Here is a 24,916-nt window from a genome sequence, read left to right on the forward strand (position 1 = left end):
TTACCCGTCATCGGGAATAATTAAAAGCATACTTCAATACTTTTTTTCCTGCTGATAATCAATTTTTTGTAGCTGAAGACGCTCACTAGTAACGATATAATATATATAATATTCCTCTAAACCACTCCGTGGATCCCATAATCTCTCAGATAAACGGCACCGTTACTGTAGAATTTCAGCTAGCATCAACCGTAAGAACACTCATTTTAGTCAATCTACAGAATAGCAGCAAGGGGGGTCGAATACGTGGGTTCCCTAAAACATATGCAAGGATACCTTATGGACTCTAATAATATCTTAGTAGAAACTGAAACGATTGCTATATTTCCATGCTCCTGTAGCCAGAAGCAATGACACCCAATAATCAGATACAAGTAGTTCTAAGGAAGTATGATGATTGCACTCAGAGGACACAGTTCGCCTATTGTAATACGTTGGTCTTTCTACCGTCTATTTCAGTCTCCTTCAATTAGAGATGCAGCACCGCACGTGCCTTTTAATGATTGCTATTGCAGAGGGTTTCTTACATTCCGGGTACATATGGTTCCACAAAAACAAACATATGTAACATGATTCAAAACTTGACTAACCCTGCATGATTTTAGCCGTCGATCAACCATGCTTAGTGAGATGATTTCTCTAACAGTCAGTGCCCCGCATATCTTACTTGTTCTCTGCTACACTAAGGATGACTGTTAATTGACTACTGATATTTCTTTATGGCAATAGTTGTACCAGAACAAAGATCTGAAGTATGACGCTATCATTTAGGCTGAACATCTATACATAAGTATGATGAGGCTACACTAAGGTTGCATCGATGTGGTAAAGACTGATCCATGGCACCTCTGGCACATCCTTTGGTAATCGAAGCAGGATCATTTAGTACCTGAGATTAAAGTTACACCAGCCGCGTCATACACCGCTTCATCTCACCAGGCGTTGTGATCGATTTGGAATTGGGTTCATGAAACATATGTGGTCCCGGCAAAATATGACGCACGGAGTTATCATGAGACCGAACAGATTAACAGAGTGAAAGGGCAATGGCTAACATCGTACTCCGAACGAACAGCGAGATTGAGAACCGACTCTTAATTCCGCAGTTTCTGTGGGAAGTATGTTACTGTCCCAGCAACGTAAGAATAACACAGCTAGCCGGAATTAAGGGCGACGGAGAACGGGGGGAGGCGCTCGGACATCCGGGGGTGGGTCAATAAGCCAAGTGCAAAGGCCATGTACCGTTCTCAGCCAGGAATTCCATCATCGACTTTCCATCGGATGCCGGTCGCTGCAGGTCATGTTTGCGGCAATATTAATATCTCTAACCTTTCCCCGACCTTGTACAAGTAATATCTTTCAATTACCCATGTCTCTGAGACGACAATCACGTCATGGCCATGTTCGAAGACTCCAAGTCTGGAGGTAGTAGCACCGAGTCTACCAAGACGGAGACTGAACCCTCCACCTCCGCCGCCTCGGTTGGCTTCTGGGATCCAGCCTTACAAGAGGCCCGCAAGCGAATCATTTACCTCTGGGGTCGGACGGGTGAGTCGATTCTGGAGCATTTTATTGTCCCTAAACTATTGAAGGCAAACTAAGACATCTGAATTTCAATAGTATTGGGATTGTGTGCTTTTATTCTCTGTGTTCTTTCGCTCTACTGGGCCGTCCAATTCCGGTCGGAAGGCAGACTGCACACTTTAACTGTCTGGGTGGTCGATTTCGATAACCAGGTGGAACCATACAGGAATGACAGCATCACGCCCATCGTTGGACCAGCTGTGACAGATGTCGCGAATCGGCTCATCAAGTCGGATACGGAACACGTGGGGTATGAAATCAGATCTCCGGCAGATTTCAATTATGATCCCTGGGCGGTCCGGCAAGGGGTCTATGATGAACATGCATATGCTGCAATCATTGTCAACCCTAATGCTACCACTCTCCTGTATGATGCCGTGGCGAATGGCCACTCATCCTACGATCCTAGCGGCGCTGCTCAATTTATAGTCATCAGCGCGCGTGACCAGACCACATATTCCAGCTATATCGAACCGGCCTTGTCCTGGTTCCAGCTGGAAGTTCTTGCCGAGTTTGGCCCCAGGTGGATTCAGACTCTCACGCAACAGTCTATGGACATCTCTCGGGTGCCGCAGGCTGTCAATCCGGCAATTGGGTTCTACAAAGTTGATCTTCGGCCGTTTGGCCCGGCTGCTGCGACGCCATCCGTGACCATTGGCCTGATTTACCTGATCATTATCGCCTTTTTCAACACTCCATTCCTCATGCCGGTTCATATGCAGTTCATCAAGGGGAACCACCCGCCGCTGAAAAACTCGCAGTGGCTCATCTGGCGTCTATGTTCGAGCATCGTGGCCTACTTTTTTCTGTCGCTGTTTTATTCCTTTGTCTCGCTGGCCTTCCAGATCCCGTTCAGCAACAGTCCAGCCCCCGATACGTTGCCTGCCGCCAATGCTAATGCCTATGGACACGGATCGTTCATGGTATTCTGGATGCTGAATTGGGTTGGCATGACTGCGCTGGGACTACCGTGCGAGAACATGGGGATGATCCTCGGCTTTCCCCACAATGCACTATTCCTGATTTTCTGGGTCATTACCAACGTCGCCACTGGCTTTTACGCGTTGGATCTGGCCCCTGGATTCTTTGCTTGGGGTTATGCCTGGCCTTTGCATCGCAGTAAGTCTTCCATCAATCGAATTGCCCTGCAGTTGTCTAACCCGTGTAGTTGTCGAGGCGCTCCGGACCATTCTCTTCGGCACGCATTCACGAATCGGACTCGACTTTGGGATTCTGTTTGCGTGGATCGGAGTTTCTATCCTGCTATACCCATTCGCCGCATTCATCATGCGCTGGAAGATGAAGCGAGGATTATAATCCTCCACCACGATAAAAGCGTAGACTCAAACTCAACTTGCATATACTAGATACCTCTCGACAACATAATATATTAACTTGGCTTGCCTAGCCCATCTACAAGACATGTGCATGAGTGTACAAGCTATACTCCGACTGAGACGCAGAAACAGCTAATCACTCGGCTGATCGGGCTGCTCCCCCATCGCCTGCAATTTATCCCTCGCCTGCTTCTTCCCCATATCCGTCACGTTGGGATTATGCGTTGCCCTATTTCAGCGTAGCATCAGCATCAGCACCAACGCTCTCACTCAACTCTCATCAAAAACAACATACGCCTTCAACCCCCTCTTCACATTGGACGCATGGCGCTCATCCTCGCTCGTGCTGGTGGCTTGACCACTCTCGTATCTATCGAGCTCCTGCTGCGCGTGTTGCTTGGCCTGGTCCGAGACATTTGGGTTCCGGAGGGTGCTGCTCTTTGTCAATCTACGTCTTTTTGTGGGAATATGAGGCGTACGCTTTGTATCCCCTCATTACATTCTCGGGGTCGTGGCCTTCGCTGGGCTCTCGGCTTCGGCTTCGTGCTCGGGGCATGGTGTAAGATTTTGTTGGTTGAGATGTAGTATGATGGAATGCGTATGTGTGCGTCGAGAGTTGTGCTGTTGGTCATAGGGGTTTAAGTAGCTTGAGGAGACGCCACTGCATTTGATAATGATGATGTTCTTCTACGTACTGCATGCTACATGCGATGAGCGATGATGAGTGTATGACATGAATGTGTTCCGTGGTTCAGGGTAGTTCCTCATGATGCTATGTATTTGGATAGTGTCGGTGACGTCGCACGAAATGTGTTTATAGAGATGTTGTATGATAGATCGATCATAGATGAGAAGTAGGTGATATGGATTACTCAAATAGGAATTGTACCTGACGATCAGTGCTAGTACGATTAATCCGTCTTCATTTCCACATGGCTGTGGGGACTAACAAGATCTCAATATATGCATATCTACTACTGCAGTTTTGATATCAAGTTCAGTTTGTAATCAATGTTTACTCTGTATACCATAGAGAGGTTCATACTTCATACAATTCATCATGCCAATCGGAATTCTACTCCGACTCGCCGCTTGCATCAGCTCTCATCCCAGCCAAGACGGACCTCGGGACAGATGTCCGTGAGGCCTGTTTCATCACGTGTGGCCTCAGATGATGGTAGCAACTTGGCAAGTGCTTGTTCTGCTTCAAGCTACACTGCCATGGCTGTAGTGTACTTGGCGACGATGAAATCTTGCAGATGCGGATCTGACATTGAAAATTCGCAATAATCTAAAGCATTGAATACCAGAGCCACATCTGTTGCGGCGATCCCCGATTGTGGCAAGTTAGCTGATACCAGGCAAGGCACACACGTCGCCGCGCTAGGCGCATTGTCTTCCATCAGAGTCTTCCATATCAGCTGTCAAGTGGCCGATGTACAGCTGCAAACCTTCTAGAACATGTTTTAGTCCATGTGCGTATGCCTCGCCCCCGCGCAAGGGATCCAGCCCAAGGGATGGAATGTTAGAACGCAGAAAATTCTTCGCCCCTTCTTCTCCTCGTCCTGCATCAGCATGGCACACGTATCACAATCTCTTTGCTTGTGAATGGCTGATATTTCCATCATATTGCTTCTGCTGTTCCAGGGACAACGCCCGAACAGGCTGGGTCTAGGAGGTCCAAGTCACTTGCATAGTGTAGAAGGACAGCACGTGCGACGACCGCAGCGTCTCATTCATTGACATGACGAGATGCTAGTTCGATGTCAATTTGTCTGTAACCCTGGAAGCAGTGGAGCAGAACTCTAAGAGAGAGCATGAAGTGGGTCGAGATGGTTAAACTTGGCAAGCCATCCAATGTTCTCCAGGCATCAATGTCTTGGCGCAGCTGTGGGTCCCTGGCCACTCAGCACGGTGGAACGGAGCATGCTCCGAAGATTGGCGTTCTGATTGGCTGTACATTGGTCGAAAGGTTCGACACCCCGAACCAATCAGGGGCTAGCTTCTATACGGGTTAAATGACCAAATCGGCAACGCCTACCAAGAGCAAAAAACGCATCGTCGCCCCCCGTCTGGGCAAAGGTCTTGATGAAGCTTAGACAAGCTTGAGTCGCCATACTAGTGGCTCACTGACTTCTTGTGGGCGTAGAGTGACATACCTTAGTCACCAGAGTGGTTGACACGAACGTGGCCGGGGTCCAGATTCACTATCGTGCCCCGACTCGCGGTCTCAATTCGTTGCAGCCATCGTTTATTCTTGTTCACGGGTTTGGAACCCATGGACGCTAAAAAAACGCCTACCTCTGTGTATTCTCTGTAATCTTTGTACATAAGGGGGTCGATCCCGTCCTTGACACGAAGTTCCTTTGAATCTTTCCGAGGACTAGGTTCGACAACTTTGAGCCCCCTTCCTGGCGTGGTATTGCATTCAGTTATACTTCTCTAATACCTTCTCACTCTCCTTCAACCTAACCAATCTCAGCCATGGCTTCTACAGGAGGCGGCAACTCCGCCTTCCGGAACTACAACAACGAGTTGGCTCATGTGGAGGATCCCAGAGAGCGCCGTCGTCAGGCTCTGGCCGAGATTGACAATGCCAAGTTCGGCTGGTACCACATCCGCGCCGTCGTTGTTGCCGGTGTGGGTTTCTTCACTGACTCCTACGATATCTTCGCCATCAACCTGGCCTCCAGTATGCTGGGTGTTGTCTTCTGGCAGGACGCCAAGTCCAACCCCGGCAAGATTCCCTCAACCGCAGATACTGCCATCAAGGTGTCTACCTCTGGTGGTACGGTGATTGGACAGCTGTTCTTTGGTTGGCTTGCGGATCGCATTGGTCGTAAGCGCATGTACGGTATTGAATTGATGATCATCATCATGGCCACTCTGGCTCAGGCTCTCTCCTCGGACTCGCGTGCTATCTCCATCGTTGGTATTCTCATCTTCTGGCGTGTTATTATGGGCATTGGTATCGGTGGCGATTATCCTCTGTCTTCTATCATTACTTCCGAGTATGCTCCCCCTCCGAGTCTGTCTGAACTTTCGCTGGTGTTGGACTTTCGCTGACATGGTTCCTTGTTCAGGTTTGCTACCACAAAGTGGAGAGGTGCCATGATGGGTTCCGTCTTTGCCATGCAGGGTTTCGGTCAATTCGCGGCGGCCATCGTTGCTCTGATTGTTACATCCGGTTTCAAGGAATCTCTGGAGACTGCTAGCTCCGTGGGCAAGTGCTCCGGTGTCTGCCAGCTCGCCGTCGACAAGATGTGGCGTGTGGTCATCGGTTTCGGTGCCGTCCCTGCCGTCATCGCCCTCTACTACCGTCTCACCATCCCCGAAACCCCCCGCTACACTTTCGATGTTGCCCATGACATTGTCAAGGCCGACGAGGACGTCCGTGCCTATATGAGCGGCAAGCACGAGGGCCACCCCGACGAGATGCGCCGCCAGTCCGTCCTCCAGAACCACGCCGGCAACTTGACCCCCAAGGCTAGCTGGGCTGATTTCTGGCGCCACTACTTGCAGTGGAAGAACGGAAGTATCCTTCTTGGTACTGCTGGTTCTTGGTTCTTCCTCGATGTTGGTAAGTCTCGTCGACCTGCCGAGCTAGCTTTTGAAATGATATTAACCTTCAATAGCGTTCTACGGTCTTGGTCTCAACAACTCCATCATCCTGAGTGCTATCGGCTGGAGCGGCGGCAAGAACGTCTACGAGGTCTTCTACAAGAACGCCGTCGGTAACCTGATCCTGATCTGTGCGGGTGCCATCCCCGGCTACTGGATGACCGTGGCCACCGTCGACACCGTCGGCCGCAAGCCCATCCAGCTGGTCGGCTTCATCATCCTGACCATTGTCTTCATCGTAATCGGTTTCGCCTACGAGCCCCTGAAGAGATCCAACAACGGTCTGCTGGGTCTGTACGTCGTCGCGCAGTTCTTCTTCAACTTCGGCCCCAACGCGACCACCTTCATCGTGCCTGGCGAGTGCTTCCCCACACGCTACCGGTCCACCTCGCACGGTATCTCCGCCGCGTCCGGCAAGGTCGGCGCCATTATCGCGCAGTGTGTGTTTGGACCTCTGGTGCACAAGGGCTCCAGTGACCCGTCGAAGTCCCCCTGGCTCAACCACGTCATGCAGATCTTTGCTCTGTTCATGCTGTGCGGCTGCTTCACCACTCTACTCATTCCTGAGACCAAGCGCAAGACCCTGGAGCAGCTGTCCGGGGAGGAATTTGAAACTGATACCCTGGTGCAGAACTCTCCCATGATCCAGGCGGAGAAGAAGTCGGACAACGCGACCGTTGCGGATGTTTGAGTAGATGATGAGCTTGGATAAATGACTGCTATGTCATGACTGTGAATAAATTTGTGCCTCTGGCCGTTCCTTTGTTATAGATACCATAGTTAATGTACTTTAATCAATCATCTGTACGTACATCTGTCATCCGTGCCCGAGATCCTCAGTAGAGAGCACGCTGCATGCAAGACTACATACACCCAACTCATCCAGAACCAGAATCTATCGAAAAGAAGCGATATCCAAATAAAATCCTAGTCGCATGAAGGAAAAGTCCAGTCCCAATTTACAATTCCAAACCGAGTTAGGGCAAAGGAAGAGGTCAAGTGGCGTTCTGGAATTTTATCCTTAAATACCTCGACTCCCGTCGTCGACTTTCCTTCCTCACTCATTCTCTCTTCCACCTACCTACCTACCACTTCACTCATAATCAAGCCAAAATGTCGCCAACAACAACAAGAACAACCACAACCGCCGCTAAAACTCAAAATGACCCCCAAGAAATCCCCGAATTAAATACCTACCCTGCCACCACGAAAGACGACCTCATCCCGGCCCTCCGCCTCATCGCCGACTCCGTCGCGCAACAGCGCCAAAGCGCCGCCCGCGCACTCATCTTCCACCCCCTCTGGCTATCTGCCATGGCCGCCCTGATCGCAATCGTCTACAAAGTGCTCTACACCGATTCGTCTGACCTCCCGCTCATCGGGACGACGAGCGCAGGGTGCGTGATGGCGGGGTTGTTGGTTGTGCGGGGGTTAACGGCGGGGTATATCGAGGAGGCGGAGAGGGTTGGGAGGTGGGAGTGGCTCTTCCCCAGTTCTAGCACCGGGACAGAGGGAGAGGAGAAGGGACAGGAGCAGGAGGTTCTGGTGACGAAGTTCGGGGAGAGGATTATCGCGGCGGTTGTGCTGCGCGGCGTTCCTGCCGATGAGAAGGGGAAAGTGAAGGGGGTTATTCGGGCGTGGACGGTTGAGAGACGGTATCGCGGGAAGGGTGTGGGGGTTGGATTGCTGGAGGAGGCAGTTGCATTGTGCCGGGAGAAGGGATGGGAGGGGCCGGTGTTTGATGATGAGCATGCGAATGCGAAGAGGGTGCTGCCGGGGTTGTTTAATGGGCGGTTTGAGAGGAGGGAGAAATGGGCGAGGAAGGTGCTGGAGGGCGTGAAGAAAAGGATGGAGTAGAATCCATGATTGATGTATGATAGCCATGTACCTATGTTTAATAATGTTTATAGACTGCTGAGTGATCTGCTCTACAGCACTCATGGCCAGATATCCAACTTGGATAGATACCATGACGGATATAGTGCTGATTCCTTCTCATTTGAGGAGACAGTAGTATCTTGAAGATATAGTCCTTCCTACCATGCTATGGGATTGACTGTGATCCTGACTACTAATACGCCAAATGACTCTGTTTCAGCATACAGTGTTGGGTTAGTTAATTGTGGCTAGTCAAGACCGAAGTCTGCCACGTCGAACTTTCCCTCGCGAAAGGCTTCCATCGTCTCGCCCTGCATAATGCCGTGCACGTAGCTTTCGCCAACAAGCACATATCTACTGTTGGGCTTCCGCCGCAGCATTATAGGTACCATGGCCCCAAATAGGATGCAGCAGGTGTCGCCCTCCCTCAAGGCGCGCGGTCCGATGCCTAGAAAGCCGCGTTTCGTGGTAAAGACCTGCCGGTTCGCCATGACCACCTGCATGTCCATGAGGAACTGGAGACGATCGCCCTTCCCCGCCTGTGATGCACGGGTGCGCTGGGCTACCGAACGCGAGATAAAGGCCGCAAAATTCGCATCTAGTGTCTCCTCGTCCGATATCGCCGCGGGACCGTGCAAGAACATAGAGCTCTGTACAGCGCTCCAGTTAGTCAGTCCGGCCGTTAGCGTACGCCCTAACGCTGTGGCCAGCCCGTTGGTGACTCCCTTCGCGTCCTGGTCTGTGTATGGCGAGCTAATGTCGTGTAGACGCCTAAGTATATCGTGTATGGAGCCAGACATCTTGATGTCGAGTGCATCCGGATTTTTGCCATAGCGCTCGAACGGGACTGATACGATGCAACTGGCAACCTCATCGAACTCAAATCCTCGTAACATTAGAACGTCACCCTCGACGGAGATACGCTGGAGTGTGGAAGAGCCAGAAGACACGTTGTAGGCGAGTTCATTACTGGTGATATTCAATCCGTCTCCCAGTGTAATGCAGTGTTTGCGGGTATCCCATCTGGGGACCCATGAAGGATGACCCTCCAGCATGATGGTACGTTCGTCCTGTTCGACAGCTGAGAGGAGTCGTAGGTTGCCAGTCTCTGTCAATATTGCCTCGGAAGCTTCTTTGAATACGCGAGATGGCCTCTTCGCGCAGTCAGGCTGCACAGGTGATAAACTTTCCTTCGTCTGATCTGCCTGCGTATTGTCATGGCGGTAAACTTTGCGAGCTGCTTGATGTCCTAGGGTTGCATAGATGTAGTCGTGTTTAACACTTGCTATGCTTGTCCGCGAAGCCTGCAGGATGCCAAGGTAATCAATCTTGACGTGTAAATGGACAAACTGTTGATACTTGTACAAGAAAACAACGTTGAACGCTCGCATTAGAATGGCGCCCTTCAAGTGGTACGTTTGGTAAACAGGTAGTCGAGACCCGGCGAAGGCCATAATCGAGACAAAAAGCTCTGTGGACATTCTATCGATGGTCTCGCGGCCATCGAGAAACTCGCCATGGTATGCTAATCCGAATTCTTGGAGAACCCATGCTCGAGATCACCAGTCGCAGCTGAGCAGACTGATTGTTTCTTCCCACTCATGCTGCGAGATGGAATGGAACATTGCAGGGGACACTTGCGCTGAGAATCGTATCGGGTCGAAGTCAGGTTCCGGCCGACTCTCGAACTGGCGCAGCCAGGTCTCAAATATCTTGTTGATTTTCTTGAGTGCCTTCATGGTGCGCGTATCTCGCGAGATATCTCCGTCGAGGCAGAAAAGCACAGTTCTGGCCCCTTCATATATCTTGTCCATGATACTAACCTGCTGATTCTTCTCCAAGATACCGTCCTGGTTGATACAAATTGCGTCTGCCCACAATGTCCTACTTGACTCCGATAGGCGAACTCTTAGCAGAACTCTTAGCAGCACCTGTTCGAGACTTGCAGTGATGGGCAAAAATGCACCGTTACAGATAATGCTCCCAGTCTTTTCCATGGAGCCCCAGACGTAGGAGACAGCCTCGTATAGTTGGGGCCAGCATGGTTTCTGCCCTAGAGGGTACTCATACAGGCGGCATTCTAGCGAATCGTGAGCGGAACCAGGTTGCAAATCAAGAACCCGAATAGAGTCGTGTGACTGGAGCTTCTCATAGGCGAACACCGAAACAGGATGAGCCCCTGTAGATGATCCTCCGGACTGTGTGTGCTGAGCGAGGCTTCGCCGCTGTGGGCTGCCGCGAATGGGTCTAATATGCGGTACGCGCTCCTCCATAGCTCGCGCAGGTTTGTCTGGGACATATTAGTGGCTAGTTGATCCGGGGCAGAAGACATGAGGCATTTCACTGCGGCGTTTTGAAGCCGACGTTGGCTGCTTGTGCTTCTTTACAGTAGACTCCATGGCGTGGTGGACACTCGTCATCAAATGTGCGGCTATTGTATATAGAGACGTTGAGACTAAGCTGCTGCTTTCTCCGTAGTTACCAGGGATATAAAATCCGGCAATCTGTTTGAGTTGCCAAACAACTTTCTAGCCAGCCCGGGCAGTTGGGCAGGATTGTGCGCAGCTGCCTTGTGGCCTGTCCGAACGAGGTCCTACGGCGTTGAATTAAGACGCTATATGGGCCTGTCTGGCTGGGGGCCTGGGGCACATCCAATTATAATGTAGTCTGGAGTAAGCACGCAGCATGCCAAGTGAGACATTTAGGTGCCGCACATCATTCAGACCAGTGACTGCATGTGTCCAGGGGCCTAGGATAGCCTGTGCGATATATTAACAAGTCTTGCGGAACAGCATCAGCCGGAGCCGTTTTTGAACCGCTGGCTAACCATGTCATTGCTAAACACTTATAGGTAACTGGCGTATCCTAGTAGATAATCCAGACAAAAACAACAATGTGCACTTTAGGACGAATTCTGACGATGATACGCTTGCTGCACCCAGCAGATTCAGCCATCTAGGATGTAGTGAGTTGACCACTGCTTCTCATATCATGGATAAGATCAAGGGTAGACTGAGCTAGCTTAGGTGCCATTCTGTGTTGTACTCTAGCTATCGATCGCTAAAACCGTTTTCCGGATTTAATGTTCTTCTTCTGCCCATAGCGCTGAATAAACCTTGATGATAAGCCTTCATGATTATTCTACCTCTCTATGCATTGATACATACCCTGTCTCCATTATGTAATGACGTCACTGGTAGATTCCCTCAAACAAACCAACCTGCTCATGCATCAGAATTCTGGAGTCTATTTATCCAGAGTAGAGCTAGAATCTTCTTCTAGGATCAATCAAGCAGCCATCAAGGCCGATAAAGTTCCACAAACGACGTGGATCCTCCCCAGGATACCTAAATATAGCACTCGGGTACCCAGACAACCCACCTGATTGGCTGCAGGCTATTGATCGTATGCTGTGCCATGTCTAACATTCTTTGTTTGTTGTCACGCGATTCTCTAAGCTTTCAGTTTATATCATTGAAATCTGAGCGCTCTGTTCTTTTATTTCTTCTGTTCTTACCCCATACAACCAGCTGTTGATACAACCACCAGTCTAACCTACCTATACTCTACCCCTACTTTACACCAAATAAGCCATGGACGTGGCTACAACAACAATGGCATCAACATCAACCTCCACCACCTCTGGAGCGTCGGCAACCTGCACAGGCAACCGCTGGATCCTCCCCGTCCAGGACGTCGCGTGCGCCCTCCCAGCAACAGGAAACTACACCTCCATCATGGACAAGTGCTGTCACCCGGCATCCGTCACGAAATACAACGACGGGTGCGACCTGTACTGCCTCGCGCAGGGGCATAGCATGGGCGAGTTACTGAACTGTATTAAGGAGAACGGCGGCAATAAGGATGTGTTCTGTGGGGGTCAGTTGAATGCTACCGCGACGGCGAGTTTGACTTCCACTGCGTCGAGTACGGGGACGAAGACGGGGGCGAGTGCAAGTGAGACGAGCCATAGTGGTGCTGCGTCGAAGCGAGTGTCGGTTTTGGGGGTGGGGTTGTTGATATTGGTTGTTTGTGGGATGGTTGTTTGATTTGATTGCTTCGCTTTGCTTCTGGGATAATGAATAATGAATAATGGGAATGGGTGGTAACGTGATGTTCTATTTATGCAGAATCTCGAATGGAATGGATTCTTGTGCGAATCTGCTTTCTTGTATCTGCGAGGAATAGCTGCGCTGTAGAGGCCCTTGGAAGATGTATGACTTTTATACCTGTTGACCAGGACACATAGGCGTAGTTGGATATCAATCTGGCGTATGCTCGTGGTTCCTCCAGCTAGGATGTACATTTAGCAGAGTGAGTGGCGTCGCCATCAGCATGCTGAGTATCAACAAGGCCAGTATTCTGGCATGCCACTGATGCTGCACCTCTGTAGATACGGCTTGGATGAAGGTCAGAATTCACGTATGGGTCTCTTACTGTGAGGGACGTTCATCATGCTCGTGATGACTGGAGCAAAGAGGCTGCAGTGTCTGCGGACCCATATTCTTTACTTAGTGACTCATCTCCTATCTTGATTCGCAATAGCTTGCAACGGTTCGATTCTCCAGTGGACTCCAGGCATTGGAACCTTGTGGCTTAGACAGTGTTGGGTAGGTCCATACCGTTCCGCAATAGTTTGAGGCCGTAATCAGAAACACGAGAGCAATAGCGGTAGGTGGACACATGTCTTAAATGATTTCATCCTCTCAGCTGAGCCGTAATCAGGAACACGAGAACAATAGTAGTGGGTGGACACATGTCTTAATATTTTATCCTCTCAGCTGATGGATGATGGATGATGGACGGTGGATATGCAAAAGTTGAGCAATATACCCAAATAGGAAAAACGCCCAACTACTCCAACTCGTCCCAAAACGGCAAAACGCCCAACCATTGACTCGGACTCATCACCTTTTCTCTAGTTTATGATCGCTTGCTATGTCTCATGCTGAGCAGGAATCCTAGGCAACCCCATCCACAACGCCATAATCGCCCCAAGCAAGCCAATCACAAACGGCTGCAACACCTTGACCCCCTTGGCCTGCGCAATCGCCCCAACAGCAAACGGCAGCACTGAGGCGCCTCCCGCTCCAAACGCCGCCGCAAAGCCAATCGCAGTGACATGCAAGCCACGAGGCAGCAACTTGGTCGCCACGACCACAACAGCAGGGAACAGCGGACCGAGGAAGAAGCCCTGGAGCGAAACGGCCACGGTGGAAACGTAAAAGTTTGGAACAAGCCAGAGGACGAGACCCAAAGCGATGGAAGAGACGATATAGATCTGCAGCGCAGTTAGCATGGCATCCAATAATCAAGGGACGGGGAGACCTACAGAAATAGCCAATTTCTCTCCCAACCTCGGAGTCACAAATCCTAGCACGACCCGGCCCACCGTAATCCCCAACCAAAACCCGGTCGCCACCATTCCACTCGCAAAGGGCTCGCCGTGCCGCACGCGCATCATGAAGGTGACGATCCACCCGCCCAGCGCAACCTCCACGCCGACATACAGCAGTAGGAAAAACGAACACAGCCAGGTAATCCTTCCAGCGCGTTTCGTGAACAGCGCCTTGCGCAGGCTACCGCCACCGGTGCCGGTGCCACCTGTCGAATGCTGCGTGTCCCGCCGGAAGGCCGCCCCGGTATCGTCCCAGAAGCAGTAGACCGAGGTCGCGAGCTCGATGACCGCGCAGCCAATCTACTATTGTCAGCTCATCCACACTTATATCCTAGGGGATAGAGAAAGACAAACCATGATGTAATAGAAATACCACCAGCCCACCCCCGCCTTCGTAACCAGCGATGTGGCAGCCAACGGCGCAAGTACCGCGCCCACACCGTAGAACCCATGTAGCAGGCCCAGCACCTGGTTCGCATCCGCCATGTTGCCGATCCAGGCATTCCACCCCGAGTCGGCGAGACCGTTGCCGAACCCGGCAAAGATGAAGCTCACCACGAGAACGGGGTACGGCGGGTGCAGGCAGTTGATTATGTACGAGAGGACATGGCACGAGGGGGAGATGATGGCCACGCCGCGCCGGCCAAAGCGCAGGTGGATGTGGTTGTTTGTTAGTGCGGCGAGGAAATACCCGCCCAGCGGGGAGAGGAAGACGAGAGAGACGATGGTGTAGGAGAGGGAGTAGTGTTGTTCAAGCTTATCTGTCAGTATACTTCAGTCGGTAGGGTATAATAAACTTACGTAGGGGATTAGTGGCTATTGCGTGTGTTAGTTATATTGAATGAATGTAGATACGGAGTGGAAGGCTTACACCGTATGCGGCGTCATTTGCGCCCATGACGAGAAACGCCCAGAAGGTCGCGGCTATCTTGTAGATGTTTGACTTGGGATGGTTCCATCGTTCCATGGCGGGGAAGACATTTCCTGGCGGGGGGGAATGGGATGCTTCCAGTTGGAGACTGGCGAGTCCGTGGTTGTCTTCATTTCGACTGTATGTTTTGGTAGCAGTAGTTGTCGTTGTCGTTGTCGCCATGTCGTACAAATACAAGGACGAACGTTGGCAAAAAATCGTAGAGAAATCTCGGACTGATTGATGCGTTTTAAGGTGCATTTATAGCTGCACGATTGGCAACTGGCTAACTCTGGTTTCCCCATCTCGTTCTAACTTTCCTCGTGGTCCACGGGGCAGTTCCGGTCTCCAGTGGAGAACTGTGGAGGAACTAACACGAATACTAAGTATTGCTTGGCTGGGGTGACTCATGGGAGTGGAGTAGAGTACACTAATCCTTGGCAGCTCGATTTCATCATCAGGACATCAGAATCATTAGCAAATGCAGATATCAATCGGTTAGTCCAAAACCCTGACCCCCACGAAATCCGCCGCATAATTTTGGAACCCATCCTCCCCACCCTCATTCCCGAATACGACCTTATTCTCCCCCTTCTTCCATCCAGAGGTCAGAACCCCCAGTGTGGCTGTATCCCACCATCCCTTGCCAGGCGAGAACAGTTCGCTATGCCGTCCGCTCAACGGGGCCTCTAGTCGCACCGGCGCCCCGTCGTTGACGCTGACGGTCAGGTTGCGCGAGTTGGATCCCCAGCCCCAACTTGACGAGAAGGCGACATCATTGTTGATGTAGTCGATCGCGAGGTACTTGGACCCCGGGGTGGTCGCTGGGATGGATGCGTAGGCGTTGCTGTTGGGACTGAGGTAGCCGATTTTTGAGCCAACGGGGCTGCAGCCGGACCCGCAGGTGGTGTGCTGGGCGCTGCCGGTAACGTTGAAGACGGTGTTGGCGTAGTAGGTGCCGGTCGGTGGAGTAATCTGGATAGACTCAATAGGGGTCGTGTGCTGGATGGTGATGGTGTTTGACCCAGCCGCCAGGGCGATTCGGGCCGATTTGCCGGAGGCCGAGACAGTCTGGCCGGAAGAGGTCGTGATGGTGATGGTTTCGGTGGATGATCGCGAAAAGCTGATGGCCAGCGTGTAGTTTGCGCTGGTAGTAGCTGCATAGACCGACTCGAAAGTGGTTTTTTGACTGCCTGTAGACTTCGCGAAGATTTTGGCTGGATATGACCCCGACTGGACGGTACCCTGCAACTCCAGAAGCATCGTTCCATGTCCTGCCACTCTCGCAGTGTACGATGTTCGCACATCACGAATCACGGTATTGCCCCATATATTTCTGACAACTTTTGCATACTGTAGACCAACATCAGGCAGATCGAGCGTGAGATCCCTCGACTCATTTCGCCAATTGATGACCGCCACCACGGTCCTGTTGCCCGAAAGTGGTCCACTCCACACCTCGTACCCTTCGTCCGACCACCTCCGCTTCAGACTGGCACTCACCCCCAGCGAGTCCTGGTTAAACCCAATGACATCCTTCTGCTTCAACACCTGCAACGACGCTTGGTTGATACTAGTGACGTTATCTTTCAACGCCGCTCCGATAATCAATGGGCTTTTCAAAATCGCCCACAGCGAGAAGTGCGTCTGCTCCTCCGGCACCGAAAACACCCCGTTGCCCACAAACAGCATATCCAGATCTGGCCACTGACCAGGTCTAGCGAAATCTGTGTTGGGAACGGCCTGGTTCAGCGTGCGAAAGATACTTCGCCACGCGGGGATGATGTCGTTGCCGATGCGCCAGGAGTTCCCGAGCGCAGGAGCCCAAAGAGCGGGGAAGTCGATGCCCCATTCGCAGATCTGGAAGAGGATTGGTCGACCGACACGCGACAGGGCAGACGACATTATCTCATAGCGAGGACTAGGGGATGTGCTGGGCTCATAGTTGACATTGGGGTAGTTGGTGGCAGCGTCGGAGTAGCAGTTGTCAACTACACAATCAGCGGGCTTCTATCTTTAAGGGACGGACATACACTTTAACGCATCCGCCCCCCATTCGGCGAACGTTTTCGCATCCTGTTCTTCGTGGTCTGGTCAATTAGCGAAGCCACAAACCAAGGATGACGGGACTTACACAAGCTGCCGGCTTGGTCTGGGGGACTGCCGCACAACTTGGTTCCCGAGTCCCCATAAACGCCGAACAGCAGCCCTAATCCGTGAAGATACCTTCCCATGGCGGGAAAGCCGCTTGGAAACAAGGTCTCGTTCCAGGTCAAGGTGCCATTCGGCAGCCGATCGGCCACTGACCAGCCACAGTCGGTGGTCACATAGCGGTAGCCTAATGAGGCGAGTCCAAGATCAACGAGCGCTTTGGCGTTGGAGCGTATTATCGCTTCGTTGGGCGAGCACGAGTAGTGATTGTACGTGTTCCACCTGGCCAGTCAGTAGAAGTCAATCTTCAGCAGGAGTAACATACCCCATTTGTGGCGTCTTGGCCAGGCCATTGTCGATGCGTGGATGAAGAGAACCAGCCGCAAGGACTGGCGAAAGTAATAGAACTGTGACAATAGACTCCATCTTGCCTGTGGACCATAGACTGAAACTCTATCAAGCTAGAGAGACATTTATACTCTTTATGCTAAACGGGCCAATAACCCAATTCGGCGCAGTTCCTGTGGTACGTTATCTGAGCACTGTCGATATGCGGAGAATTTCCGAGTTGGGAGTCGAACAATGCAGATCATATTAAAAAAGCGGGGAAATTGCGGTTAAATATTTCAGCATTCTGCAGGCTAAATGAAGCCATTCCATGTTAGTATACCCAAGAGTGGTGCAATGTGCAATTCCCGCTTCTCATGAGCTGTCACAACAGGCCTGCCAGCTTCTGTGTCTGCGGAGAAATCGGAAAAATGACCCTTTCAAGGTAATGCAATATGCTCCGCGACCTAACATCTGCTCGGTGCTTGGCAACTCGTAGTCGTCGTTGGAGCTTCCGTCCTCCTAGTAAGGTGTATGTCGTAAGTCCAGGTTGATCGCGGGGATCATCGCATTAGCCGTTCTTCAACTGAGTTGTCTGCCAGATTGACAGGCTCAAGGTCTATCGATTCTTTTGACTAAAGAAATGATCAATTCGTTTCTGCCGCTGATCGAAAGTAGCGCTCCCGACTCCCCCTTTCGTACGCTGAAGATCCGCCAGGTGTGCTCGAGTATTAACCCCAAGCACCTGCAGCGAATACCCACCCAGAACCGGCATATCCGGATCTCCTACCGAAGGACTCAATTTCGGACAAACCAACAGCTCCAAGTACCCCGTATTGGCCCAGAACGGGTTAAAGGCGTTGATGTCTGCGTCCCCTACTATGCGTACATCGCTCGGAGGAAAACACGCGAGTAGAGCGCGCCACAGACTCCGTAGAAGTAACCCGTGCGAGACCACAGCAACGACAGCCTCATCCCCAGCCTCGTCGCCAGCGAGAAGCAAGGGGAGTAAGTAGTCAGTGAGAAATGCGTTTGCGCGCTGGCGCATGGATGCCTCGGATTCCGGTTGCTTGGGAACAATGCTCGACTCCCAGGCTGAATGCCACTTTTGCCCCTCGAAGGAGCCAAAATCACGTTCGCGTAGGGATGGCAGGAGCACCGGACTTAGTTCTGGCTGATGGGCGCTGAGACCTTCGGCGGTGAGAATGGCTCTGGACAGATCTGATGAGAAGATATGGCTGAATTTGATGTTTTGGGAGGCGAAATATCTCCCTAGACGGGTGATCTGGAGGGCGCCGTGATTTGTCAAGGGGGAGTCTTTGATCCCGGCCCTGTGGGCGTTAGTGATTGTAGGGCAAGGAGGGGAGGGACTTACAATCTATGAGAGACATTATCGACGGTTTCCGCATGGCGGATGAGATAGAGTTTCATCTTGATGATTGGAGCCAAGTGAGGATGCCGGGGAGATGGTTGTTGGATGAATGGAATATTTTCTGGTGGCGGACTTTTGTTGGGGATTGCTCGGGGCGGTGCCTAAACTGTCACCCAGGTCCACCTGATATACCATGCACAAATGATTCTCTACCTCTCTCATTGTCTATACATTTTATTCTCAAATAATATGTCACTAACATCATAGCGATAATCCATGAGTAGTTTCAAGATGAGACCCTTGTGAGCTGCACTGGCTCTTCAACATAATACTAATGTGTTAATAACATTTTTATAGCCCTAAGACTCGGCAGGTTCATCAGCAATTCTCCTCATCCCCACCCTATATGATGCCGCACTGGGGATCATATTGCCCTAAATTTAGGCTCCCAATAGAGGCTCTTGAGTGCAGATGATTGTGATGCCGCCTTTTCGATTTATCCTGTATACATCTCGTTTATCATCAGCTACAATTGCTAACTTTTCCATGAAGACTTGATCCAGATAAGCAGATAAGCAGATACATTTTCATTCCTAGAAGAGAAGTAGAAAGAAAATTAATATCATCTGTGAACATGATGTTTTCTTGGGTTCCAGAGGAGAGACAGGCTGGGAGAACGGGAGCATTTATCACTTCTGCTGAAATAGATGTCTCATGTTGGAGGGTATATTGTCAGACGTAGTAGAATAAAATCATGTTCATATACTGGGTTGACATTCACCTCCACCCCCAGTATCATAAGTCCATTCACCAGCTGTCCCGAACAGTGAATGGCAGAAGTGTCAACAAGAAGAGAAGAAGTGGCAGATACAGAATCTTCCCAGGATGGTCGAGGCTGGTATCATTGTCGAATGTACCTCACCCTGGAGTGCGAGAACAAAATTTCCCCAAAAATCCTCAGGAAAATTGCGGATGGTGCATAACTATATTCCCATTAACGCAGCTACAATTAAAATGAACTACTACCTTAGGAGAATCGAACCAGTCATCGCAAATTTGTCGAAGCATCTATGGAAAGTCTTCAAAGTGGACGCGGCCAACGGATATTGGGCTGTTCCTCTGGCGGCGGAACATTCTTTCAAGACAGGTTTCACCACAATGTGAACTGTTGAACTGAGCTTATTGGGAGTTACCACTGCGGCTTCCAGTGGACAGGAAGGGCTGCGCGGATCCCCCGTGCCGGCAAAGTCATTAAACATTACCAAAGCGGCACCCTTTTTTTCCCTCCTGATATCCTCCTCGTCGTTAAGCTTGCTTTCGCGGAGCCCTCCTTCTGGCCTCAAGGTAACCCCCCTTGTGTCTCCGCGAAAGGGCTTCCTATATGGGGTTCTCCAAGTGAGCAAGCTCACCTCTCGCGGCAGATGCGGTCTCCACAGATTGTCTCTTCACAATTAAGATTGAGAGTGGCTGATCTGAGTTTCCTGGGAAGCTGAAGACACTATGCAGTGGTCCATTGAAGGACAGCTAACTTTCTTTTCAGGAATACCACGTGGGAAGTCGGCTTCCGTTAATATAGCTCGAACTCAACTGCTTTGATGTGGCAGCGCTTTTCTGCCTAACAGCAAGCTATACAACTTATGAGATTACTACTAGTCCCAGAAAAAATCGAAATAACTAATGTCAATATGAGGTATGCCAGTCATTATCATAGCACTCCCTTTACCAAGAATACAGCTAGTCTCCCATTCCATGTGTGCCAATAGTCAACTGGCTAACTAAGGTAGGCGTATACCAAGCATCGTATTCGGAGTAACGTACTTAATACACAACAATGGAACCTAGGTAATATGGCCTACTCTTATTACTGACATGGTAAGCACACGTGATGGTGCTGCCTAGTCTCCTGCCCACGTCGGAGCTCCAGACTATGCGGTACGACCCTCACCAAGACAAGCAAACAATTTCTATTCCTTTTCAAGTCTACTCATTGAACATCTATCCGTCAGCTCTCCAGCATATTAAATCCATGCCTGCGAACAAGCTCCCCGTTGACCTCACCGCCGAGATATCCAAACTCGCCAAAGCCTCTCGGTTGCAAAATGGTCTTCCTGGCTCAATGCGAGCTCTACCCGCCGTTGCCTTATTCGCAGGGACGGCTTTGTCCAAGACTACGGGAGCCTCCAACATGGTTGAGAAATGGATGCTGGGGGATGAGGAAGTCCCTCTGCTTGGGAGTCCGACTCTGGGAACCCCGGACAAGAAAGTCGAGGGACAGACGGGAGATGGACAAGGCAGCCAGCAACGGCACTCGGATGAAAGGACAAAGAATGGATTGTAGATGGTAGGAACAAAGATGGTCATAAATTAAATCTACAATTATTGGGTTCTAGCGTAATACAGCTAGCTTTGCCTTTTTTGGGCTACAGCAATGTGTATGTAGTCATTTACCCAATGGAGCCGAGTGTGTGTCTCTGTGGAAGATGCTTTGCAGCGCATCTCTCATTTTATGCTGTTGGTAGCATCTAGCACTCTTATCACTTACAGTAACTTAGGCAGGGACAAACTGAGCTGCACCGTCTGCATAACACAGCCACACCGCATCTGTCCGTCTATATCAAGAGGCATGGGGACCTCCGTAGGAACAGTGGAAAATAGATCTTCAGCAGCGACTTAGTGATTGCCTCTTAATATATGCATATCTATAGGAGTCTCTACGCTCGACGAAGCAAAGCGTGCTTTCAACTTGTTCAAGACATGGAGTCAAGGACCTACTCAAGGCAATACGCCACACAATAGATTGCCTAGTGTAATCACTTAAAAAGTGGCTAATTTGAAGCTATTCGCTACTACACTTGCCCAGAAATATAAAATCCTTAGATTCAACTCACTTAATTTACTGCACAAATCATGGTCAGCCAGAAGTAAGATGAAGCTGTTCGTATCCGACCCTGGCAAAGATCTGCACCCCACCGTATGTCACCCCAAGAAACCCCAAGATGAGTCTTGAGCAGAGAATTTCATTAACCCCACAAGTCTTCGGCATGTAACCCAGCTCAGAGGTTATATCAACTGGATCTAACCTACCCCACAAACAATCTGTACCCCACAGCATGGTATCCCTGAAGAAGCCTGAGCTAAAGAAACTTCAACCCCACAAGCCTTCCCATGAAGAGACTCTAGTCAATATTAGGAACGCACTTATGCATGTAGAGATCGGATCTGGTATAAAGAAAATGATACTCTGGGGTAACTTTCTTCATGAAATGCGGGGTGCTAGGATATATCCCTGTCTATGTTGATGCTACATTCCTGGGGCATCTGCCCCAATGAACTGGAAACTATAAATGCAGGGTCTTCTCTCGGTCGTGACCTTTACGAAGATATCGACTACTCCTTTAGTTCAAAGGATAAAGCATCTCTCTCTTCTGCAGAAACAATGCCAAACGTTGCTACTTTCCTAGGACTGGCCATGTCCGGAGCAGCGATTGCATCCGCCGCAGCGCTGGGTGCATACAACGTAGACCCGAATTCAATTTCCGTCTCGGGGCTCTCCAGCGGAGGCTTCATGTCCGCGCAGCTTGGAGTTGCATACTCTGATACTTTCAAGGTCGGGTTTGGGGTCTTTGCTGGAGGCCCGTATGATTGTGCTCGCGGCCAGTCGGTAAGTCATTTTTCCAACATCCCGGAAACAGACACTTTCGAGTAAACGAATACGCTGACGCTTGACAGTATACTACATGCATGTACAATCAAAACCCATCCATCACAGCCCCTGTCGCCAACATGAAGAGCTGGAGCGGCAACAAGATCAACCCAGTCAGCAACCTCGAAGACCGCAAGATCTACATGTGGACCGGAACCGCCGACACAACCGTCGGTCCGAACGTGATGAGCCAGTTGAAGGCGCAGCTGGCGAACTTTGACGCTGCAGCCAACGTCTCGTACATCACGACCAGCGGCGCGGTGCACACCTTTCCCACTGACTTTGATGCATCAGGGGACAACTCGTGCAGCTCGTCTGTGTCTCCTTATGTCAGCAACTGCCAGTATGACGGCGCAGGGGCTGTCCTAAAGTGGATGTACGGGACGCTAAATGCTAGAAACACAGGCACATTATCCGGTTCCATTGTGTCTTTCAGCCAGACGGGAGAGTATGGCGCCAGCGGGATGGATACCACTGGATATCTCTATGTCCCTAAGGCATGCCAAGCTGGGTCTTCGACGGTATGCAAGCTGCATGTCGCCCTGCATGGCTGCCTGCAGAGCTACAGCATGATTGGAAGCAAGTTCGTTTCTAATACCGGGTACAACATGTGGGCGGATACCAACAACATTATTATTCTTTACCCGCAAGCAGTGGCGGATAACACCATGCACACCGTTTGGAGTGGGATGCCGCTCCCCAACCCGAACGGTTGCTGGGACTGGGTTGGCTGGTATGGAGCAAATGCTGACCAGCTCGGAGGTGAGTTCAATGAAGCTCGTCCAGGTCAGACCTGTTATTGATCACTGACTTTGTTTAGGCGTGCAAATGGCTGCGATTGTGAACCAAGTGGCCCGGATTGTCAGTGGCTACGGGGCCGGCAGCAGTTCCTCAACAACTACTGCTACCCCCACGACTACCACCGGCTCTAAAACAACAACTACTACTACTACAGTCACCACGACCGCTGTTGCCCCATTGTACGGACAGTGCGGTGGACTCGGCTGGACGGGTCCGACGGCTTGTGCCACTGGTGTTTGCACGGCCTATAGCCCTTATTATGCCCAGTGCCTCTTGGTAGTGTAGGCATTCGGATTTGAAAGCGAAATAAATGGGACGAGCTTGTGCTATCTAGCCTAATTGATGTTGGCAGAGCCTGTCTCCGCGATCTCATCCCTCCTGTAACATTTAGTTACCTGTATTGAGGCCCATCCAGGTCAAGTCAGCAATCAGGGTTAAGTCGTCGTGATCCATGACCACATCCCCCTCTCCTTTCTGCTCCTCAGCAGGCCGGAGGAATAGCTTCTCAAACCCTACGACCAGGGGAGCCCCAGTGATATGCACTGGGGCATCATCACCCTCCCTGGTCATAGTCACCTTTTGAACCACCTCAGGCACCGTTTTCCCCGGGTCGCCTCTTGTGGGCCGGCTGATCGCCTCCCATTTGTCAATCGTGATGGACTTCCTTTTCTTCTGGACTGCAAGGGTAATAATAGTCTTCAATTCTCCCCCGGAAGCGTTGAGCCACCAGCGCGCATCATTGGTCAGTTTGCTCTGGCTCTCCGAGAACGCACCCTCGATCACTACGGATGGCCAGTGACCGGAGTAACCGGCTGGCATATTCACAGGCTTGTATGACTGGTCGGGCTTCTTAGTTCGTGTGGGAGTCACCACATCGGCCCCTATAAGCGATCGCAGCTGAGAGCGGACATTCATGTTCAAGAGCTTAATGATAAGAGTATTGTGGAGCTCGGCGTGCGCCTCTTCGTGAACTTCGGTGGCTGGAATTCTGGCAACAAGGATGCGATTTTGTGGAAAGAAATCACTGTATGAATGGCTGTTTGGCTCGTCGAAGTCTCGTATGAAGGTCTGCTCGTTGATATTGGAGAAGATCACGTACTCGTGTTTGCATTCCGCTGCTTCTTTGTAGATAATGTCCTGGAAGTGTTGCATGCCCTGGTAGGGATATTCACTTGTCGTGGGACTAAGCCCAAGGGCCTGGCGGCTGATGCTGTCTGTGTTCACTGCCATTTTCATAAACCGTATTCGCTTCTTGCTGGAAGAGGAATGTAGGGAGCTTTAACTACGAGAGGTTATGTATGTAGACATATACACTGTCGACAATATTAGAACCACTTGAGTAAAAGGTGTCCAGATAACCATTTCTAGGGCAGTAGGAATAGCAATGTAGGATGTTCAACATACATTTCCATCTACTACCCTCTGGTCTGAATCCCCAATATCTTCCTGATGATACAGCTGATTCAGAACATGAATTTTTAGTCTTCATGCTTCTAATGACCTCACCATGATGGTATCTTCTTACCTGATGGAACCGCTCTGTATGAAATTACTACGGAGCAGTCGCACATGGCATAAATTGTAGAAAACTGGAAGAATGTGCTTCTCATGCTGATAACTTAACGAAGAATATAGATGACTATGTATACGGCCCCTGAATCTTGAATTTCTCCTGGAACCCACTTTGCACATTAATGTATTTGCATAAGACATTAAGATCTCCGGTCCAGCTAGTACATTTGGACAATATGCGCTAATCACATTTCCAGTAAGCTTGTATAGATAGATAGAGCCTGCCCTCCCAAGTTGGACCAGTGCAGTACATACTCCGTAC

The 24,916-nt window shown here is 50.6% G+C and overlaps 14 protein-coding genes across 14 annotated transcripts; 7 read left to right on the forward strand and 7 right to left on the reverse strand.

Annotated features, from left to right (window-relative positions):
* Nucleotides 1-1,394: 1,394 nt before the first annotated feature.
* Nucleotides 1,395-2,901, forward strand: Aud_002193 (SNG1 family protein; the record flags this gene model as incomplete). Its single annotated transcript, XM_043296194.1, has 3 exons — nucleotides 1,395-1,548; nucleotides 1,621-2,703; nucleotides 2,753-2,901. The coding sequence occupies 3 exons, from the start codon at nucleotides 1,395-1,397 to the stop codon at nucleotides 2,899-2,901; spliced, it is 1,386 nt and encodes a 461-aa protein (XP_043152129.1).
* Nucleotides 2,902-3,053: 152 nt separating this feature from the next.
* Aud_002194 (Con-6 family protein) lies at nucleotides 3,054-3,477 on the reverse strand (the record flags this gene model as incomplete). Its single annotated transcript, XM_043296195.1, has 3 exons — nucleotides 3,054-3,150; nucleotides 3,217-3,354; nucleotides 3,401-3,477. 3 exons carry the CDS (start codon nucleotides 3,475-3,477, stop codon nucleotides 3,054-3,056), a joined length of 312 nt encoding a protein of 103 aa, XP_043152130.1.
* A 1,928-nt stretch (nucleotides 3,478-5,405) lies between these two features.
* Aud_002195 (MFS transporter) lies at nucleotides 5,406-7,233 on the forward strand (the record flags this gene model as incomplete). The annotated part of the gene is made up of 3 exons (XM_043296196.1): nucleotides 5,406-5,932; nucleotides 6,005-6,501; nucleotides 6,557-7,233. The coding sequence occupies 3 exons, from the start codon at nucleotides 5,406-5,408 to the stop codon at nucleotides 7,231-7,233; spliced, it is 1,701 nt and encodes a 566-aa protein (XP_043152131.1).
* Nucleotides 7,234-7,655: 422 nt separating this feature from the next.
* On the forward strand, nucleotides 7,656-8,399 carry Aud_002196 (GNAT family N-acetyltransferase; the record flags this gene model as incomplete). Its single annotated transcript, XM_043296197.1, has 1 exon — nucleotides 7,656-8,399. One exon carries the CDS (start codon nucleotides 7,656-7,658, stop codon nucleotides 8,397-8,399), a length of 744 nt encoding a protein of 247 aa, XP_043152132.1.
* Nucleotides 8,400-8,668: 269 nt separating this feature from the next.
* On the reverse strand, nucleotides 8,669-9,874 carry Aud_002197 (uncharacterized protein; the record flags this gene model as incomplete). The annotated part of the gene is made up of 1 exon (XM_043296198.1): nucleotides 8,669-9,874. One exon carries the CDS (start codon nucleotides 9,872-9,874, stop codon nucleotides 8,669-8,671), a length of 1,206 nt encoding a protein of 401 aa, XP_043152133.1.
* Nucleotides 9,875-9,979: 105 nt separating this feature from the next.
* Nucleotides 9,980-10,693, reverse strand: Aud_002198 (uncharacterized protein; the record flags this gene model as incomplete). The annotated part of the gene is made up of 1 exon (XM_043296199.1): nucleotides 9,980-10,693. One exon carries the CDS (start codon nucleotides 10,691-10,693, stop codon nucleotides 9,980-9,982), a length of 714 nt encoding a protein of 237 aa, XP_043152134.1.
* A 1,341-nt stretch (nucleotides 10,694-12,034) lies between these two features.
* Aud_002199 (uncharacterized protein) lies at nucleotides 12,035-12,469 on the forward strand (the record flags this gene model as incomplete). The annotated part of the gene is made up of 1 exon (XM_043296200.1): nucleotides 12,035-12,469. The coding sequence occupies one exon, from the start codon at nucleotides 12,035-12,037 to the stop codon at nucleotides 12,467-12,469; it is 435 nt and encodes a 144-aa protein (XP_043152135.1).
* An 887-nt stretch (nucleotides 12,470-13,356) lies between these two features.
* Nucleotides 13,357-14,911, reverse strand: Aud_002200 (putative MFS transporter; the record flags this gene model as incomplete). Its single annotated transcript, XM_043296201.1, has 4 exons — nucleotides 13,357-13,701; nucleotides 13,753-14,118; nucleotides 14,173-14,574; nucleotides 14,690-14,911. 4 exons carry the CDS (start codon nucleotides 14,909-14,911, stop codon nucleotides 13,357-13,359), a joined length of 1,335 nt encoding a protein of 444 aa, XP_043152136.1.
* A 315-nt stretch (nucleotides 14,912-15,226) lies between these two features.
* On the reverse strand, nucleotides 15,227-17,305 carry Aud_002201 (alpha-galactosidase D; the record flags this gene model as incomplete). The annotated part of the gene is made up of 4 exons (XM_043296202.1): nucleotides 15,227-16,719; nucleotides 16,762-16,818; nucleotides 16,863-17,161; nucleotides 17,205-17,305. The coding sequence occupies 4 exons, from the start codon at nucleotides 17,303-17,305 to the stop codon at nucleotides 15,227-15,229; spliced, it is 1,950 nt and encodes a 649-aa protein (XP_043152137.1).
* A 520-nt stretch (nucleotides 17,306-17,825) lies between these two features.
* On the reverse strand, nucleotides 17,826-18,637 carry Aud_002202 (phosphoglycerate mutase; the record flags this gene model as incomplete). The annotated part of the gene is made up of 2 exons (XM_043296203.1): nucleotides 17,826-18,537; nucleotides 18,582-18,637. 2 exons carry the CDS (start codon nucleotides 18,635-18,637, stop codon nucleotides 17,826-17,828), a joined length of 768 nt encoding a protein of 255 aa, XP_043152138.1.
* Nucleotides 18,638-20,409: 1,772 nt separating this feature from the next.
* Aud_002203 (uncharacterized protein) lies at nucleotides 20,410-20,916 on the forward strand (the record flags this gene model as incomplete). Its single annotated transcript, XM_043296204.1, has 2 exons — nucleotides 20,410-20,420; nucleotides 20,478-20,916. The coding sequence occupies 2 exons, from the start codon at nucleotides 20,410-20,412 to the stop codon at nucleotides 20,914-20,916; spliced, it is 450 nt and encodes a 149-aa protein (XP_043152139.1).
* Nucleotides 20,917-21,870: 954 nt separating this feature from the next.
* On the forward strand, nucleotides 21,871-22,284 carry Aud_002204 (uncharacterized protein; the record flags this gene model as incomplete). The annotated part of the gene is made up of 1 exon (XM_043296205.1): nucleotides 21,871-22,284. One exon carries the CDS (start codon nucleotides 21,871-21,873, stop codon nucleotides 22,282-22,284), a length of 414 nt encoding a protein of 137 aa, XP_043152140.1.
* A 77-nt stretch (nucleotides 22,285-22,361) lies between these two features.
* On the forward strand, nucleotides 22,362-23,367 carry Aud_002205 (putative polyhydroxybutyrate depolymerase; the record flags this gene model as incomplete). The annotated part of the gene is made up of 2 exons (XM_043296206.1): nucleotides 22,362-23,043; nucleotides 23,102-23,367. The coding sequence occupies 2 exons, from the start codon at nucleotides 22,362-22,364 to the stop codon at nucleotides 23,365-23,367; spliced, it is 948 nt and encodes a 315-aa protein (XP_043152141.1).
* A 102-nt stretch (nucleotides 23,368-23,469) lies between these two features.
* Aud_002206 (uncharacterized protein) lies at nucleotides 23,470-24,312 on the reverse strand (the record flags this gene model as incomplete). The annotated part of the gene is made up of 1 exon (XM_043296207.1): nucleotides 23,470-24,312. The coding sequence occupies one exon, from the start codon at nucleotides 24,310-24,312 to the stop codon at nucleotides 23,470-23,472; it is 843 nt and encodes a 280-aa protein (XP_043152142.1).
* Between the last annotated feature and the right edge of the window lie 604 nt (nucleotides 24,313-24,916).

Source organism: Aspergillus udagawae, assembly GCF_001078395.1.
Source record: "Aspergillus udagawae IFM 46973 DNA, scaffold_11, whole genome shotgun sequence".
NCBI lineage: Eukaryota > Fungi > Ascomycota > Eurotiomycetes > Eurotiales > Aspergillaceae > Aspergillus > Aspergillus udagawae.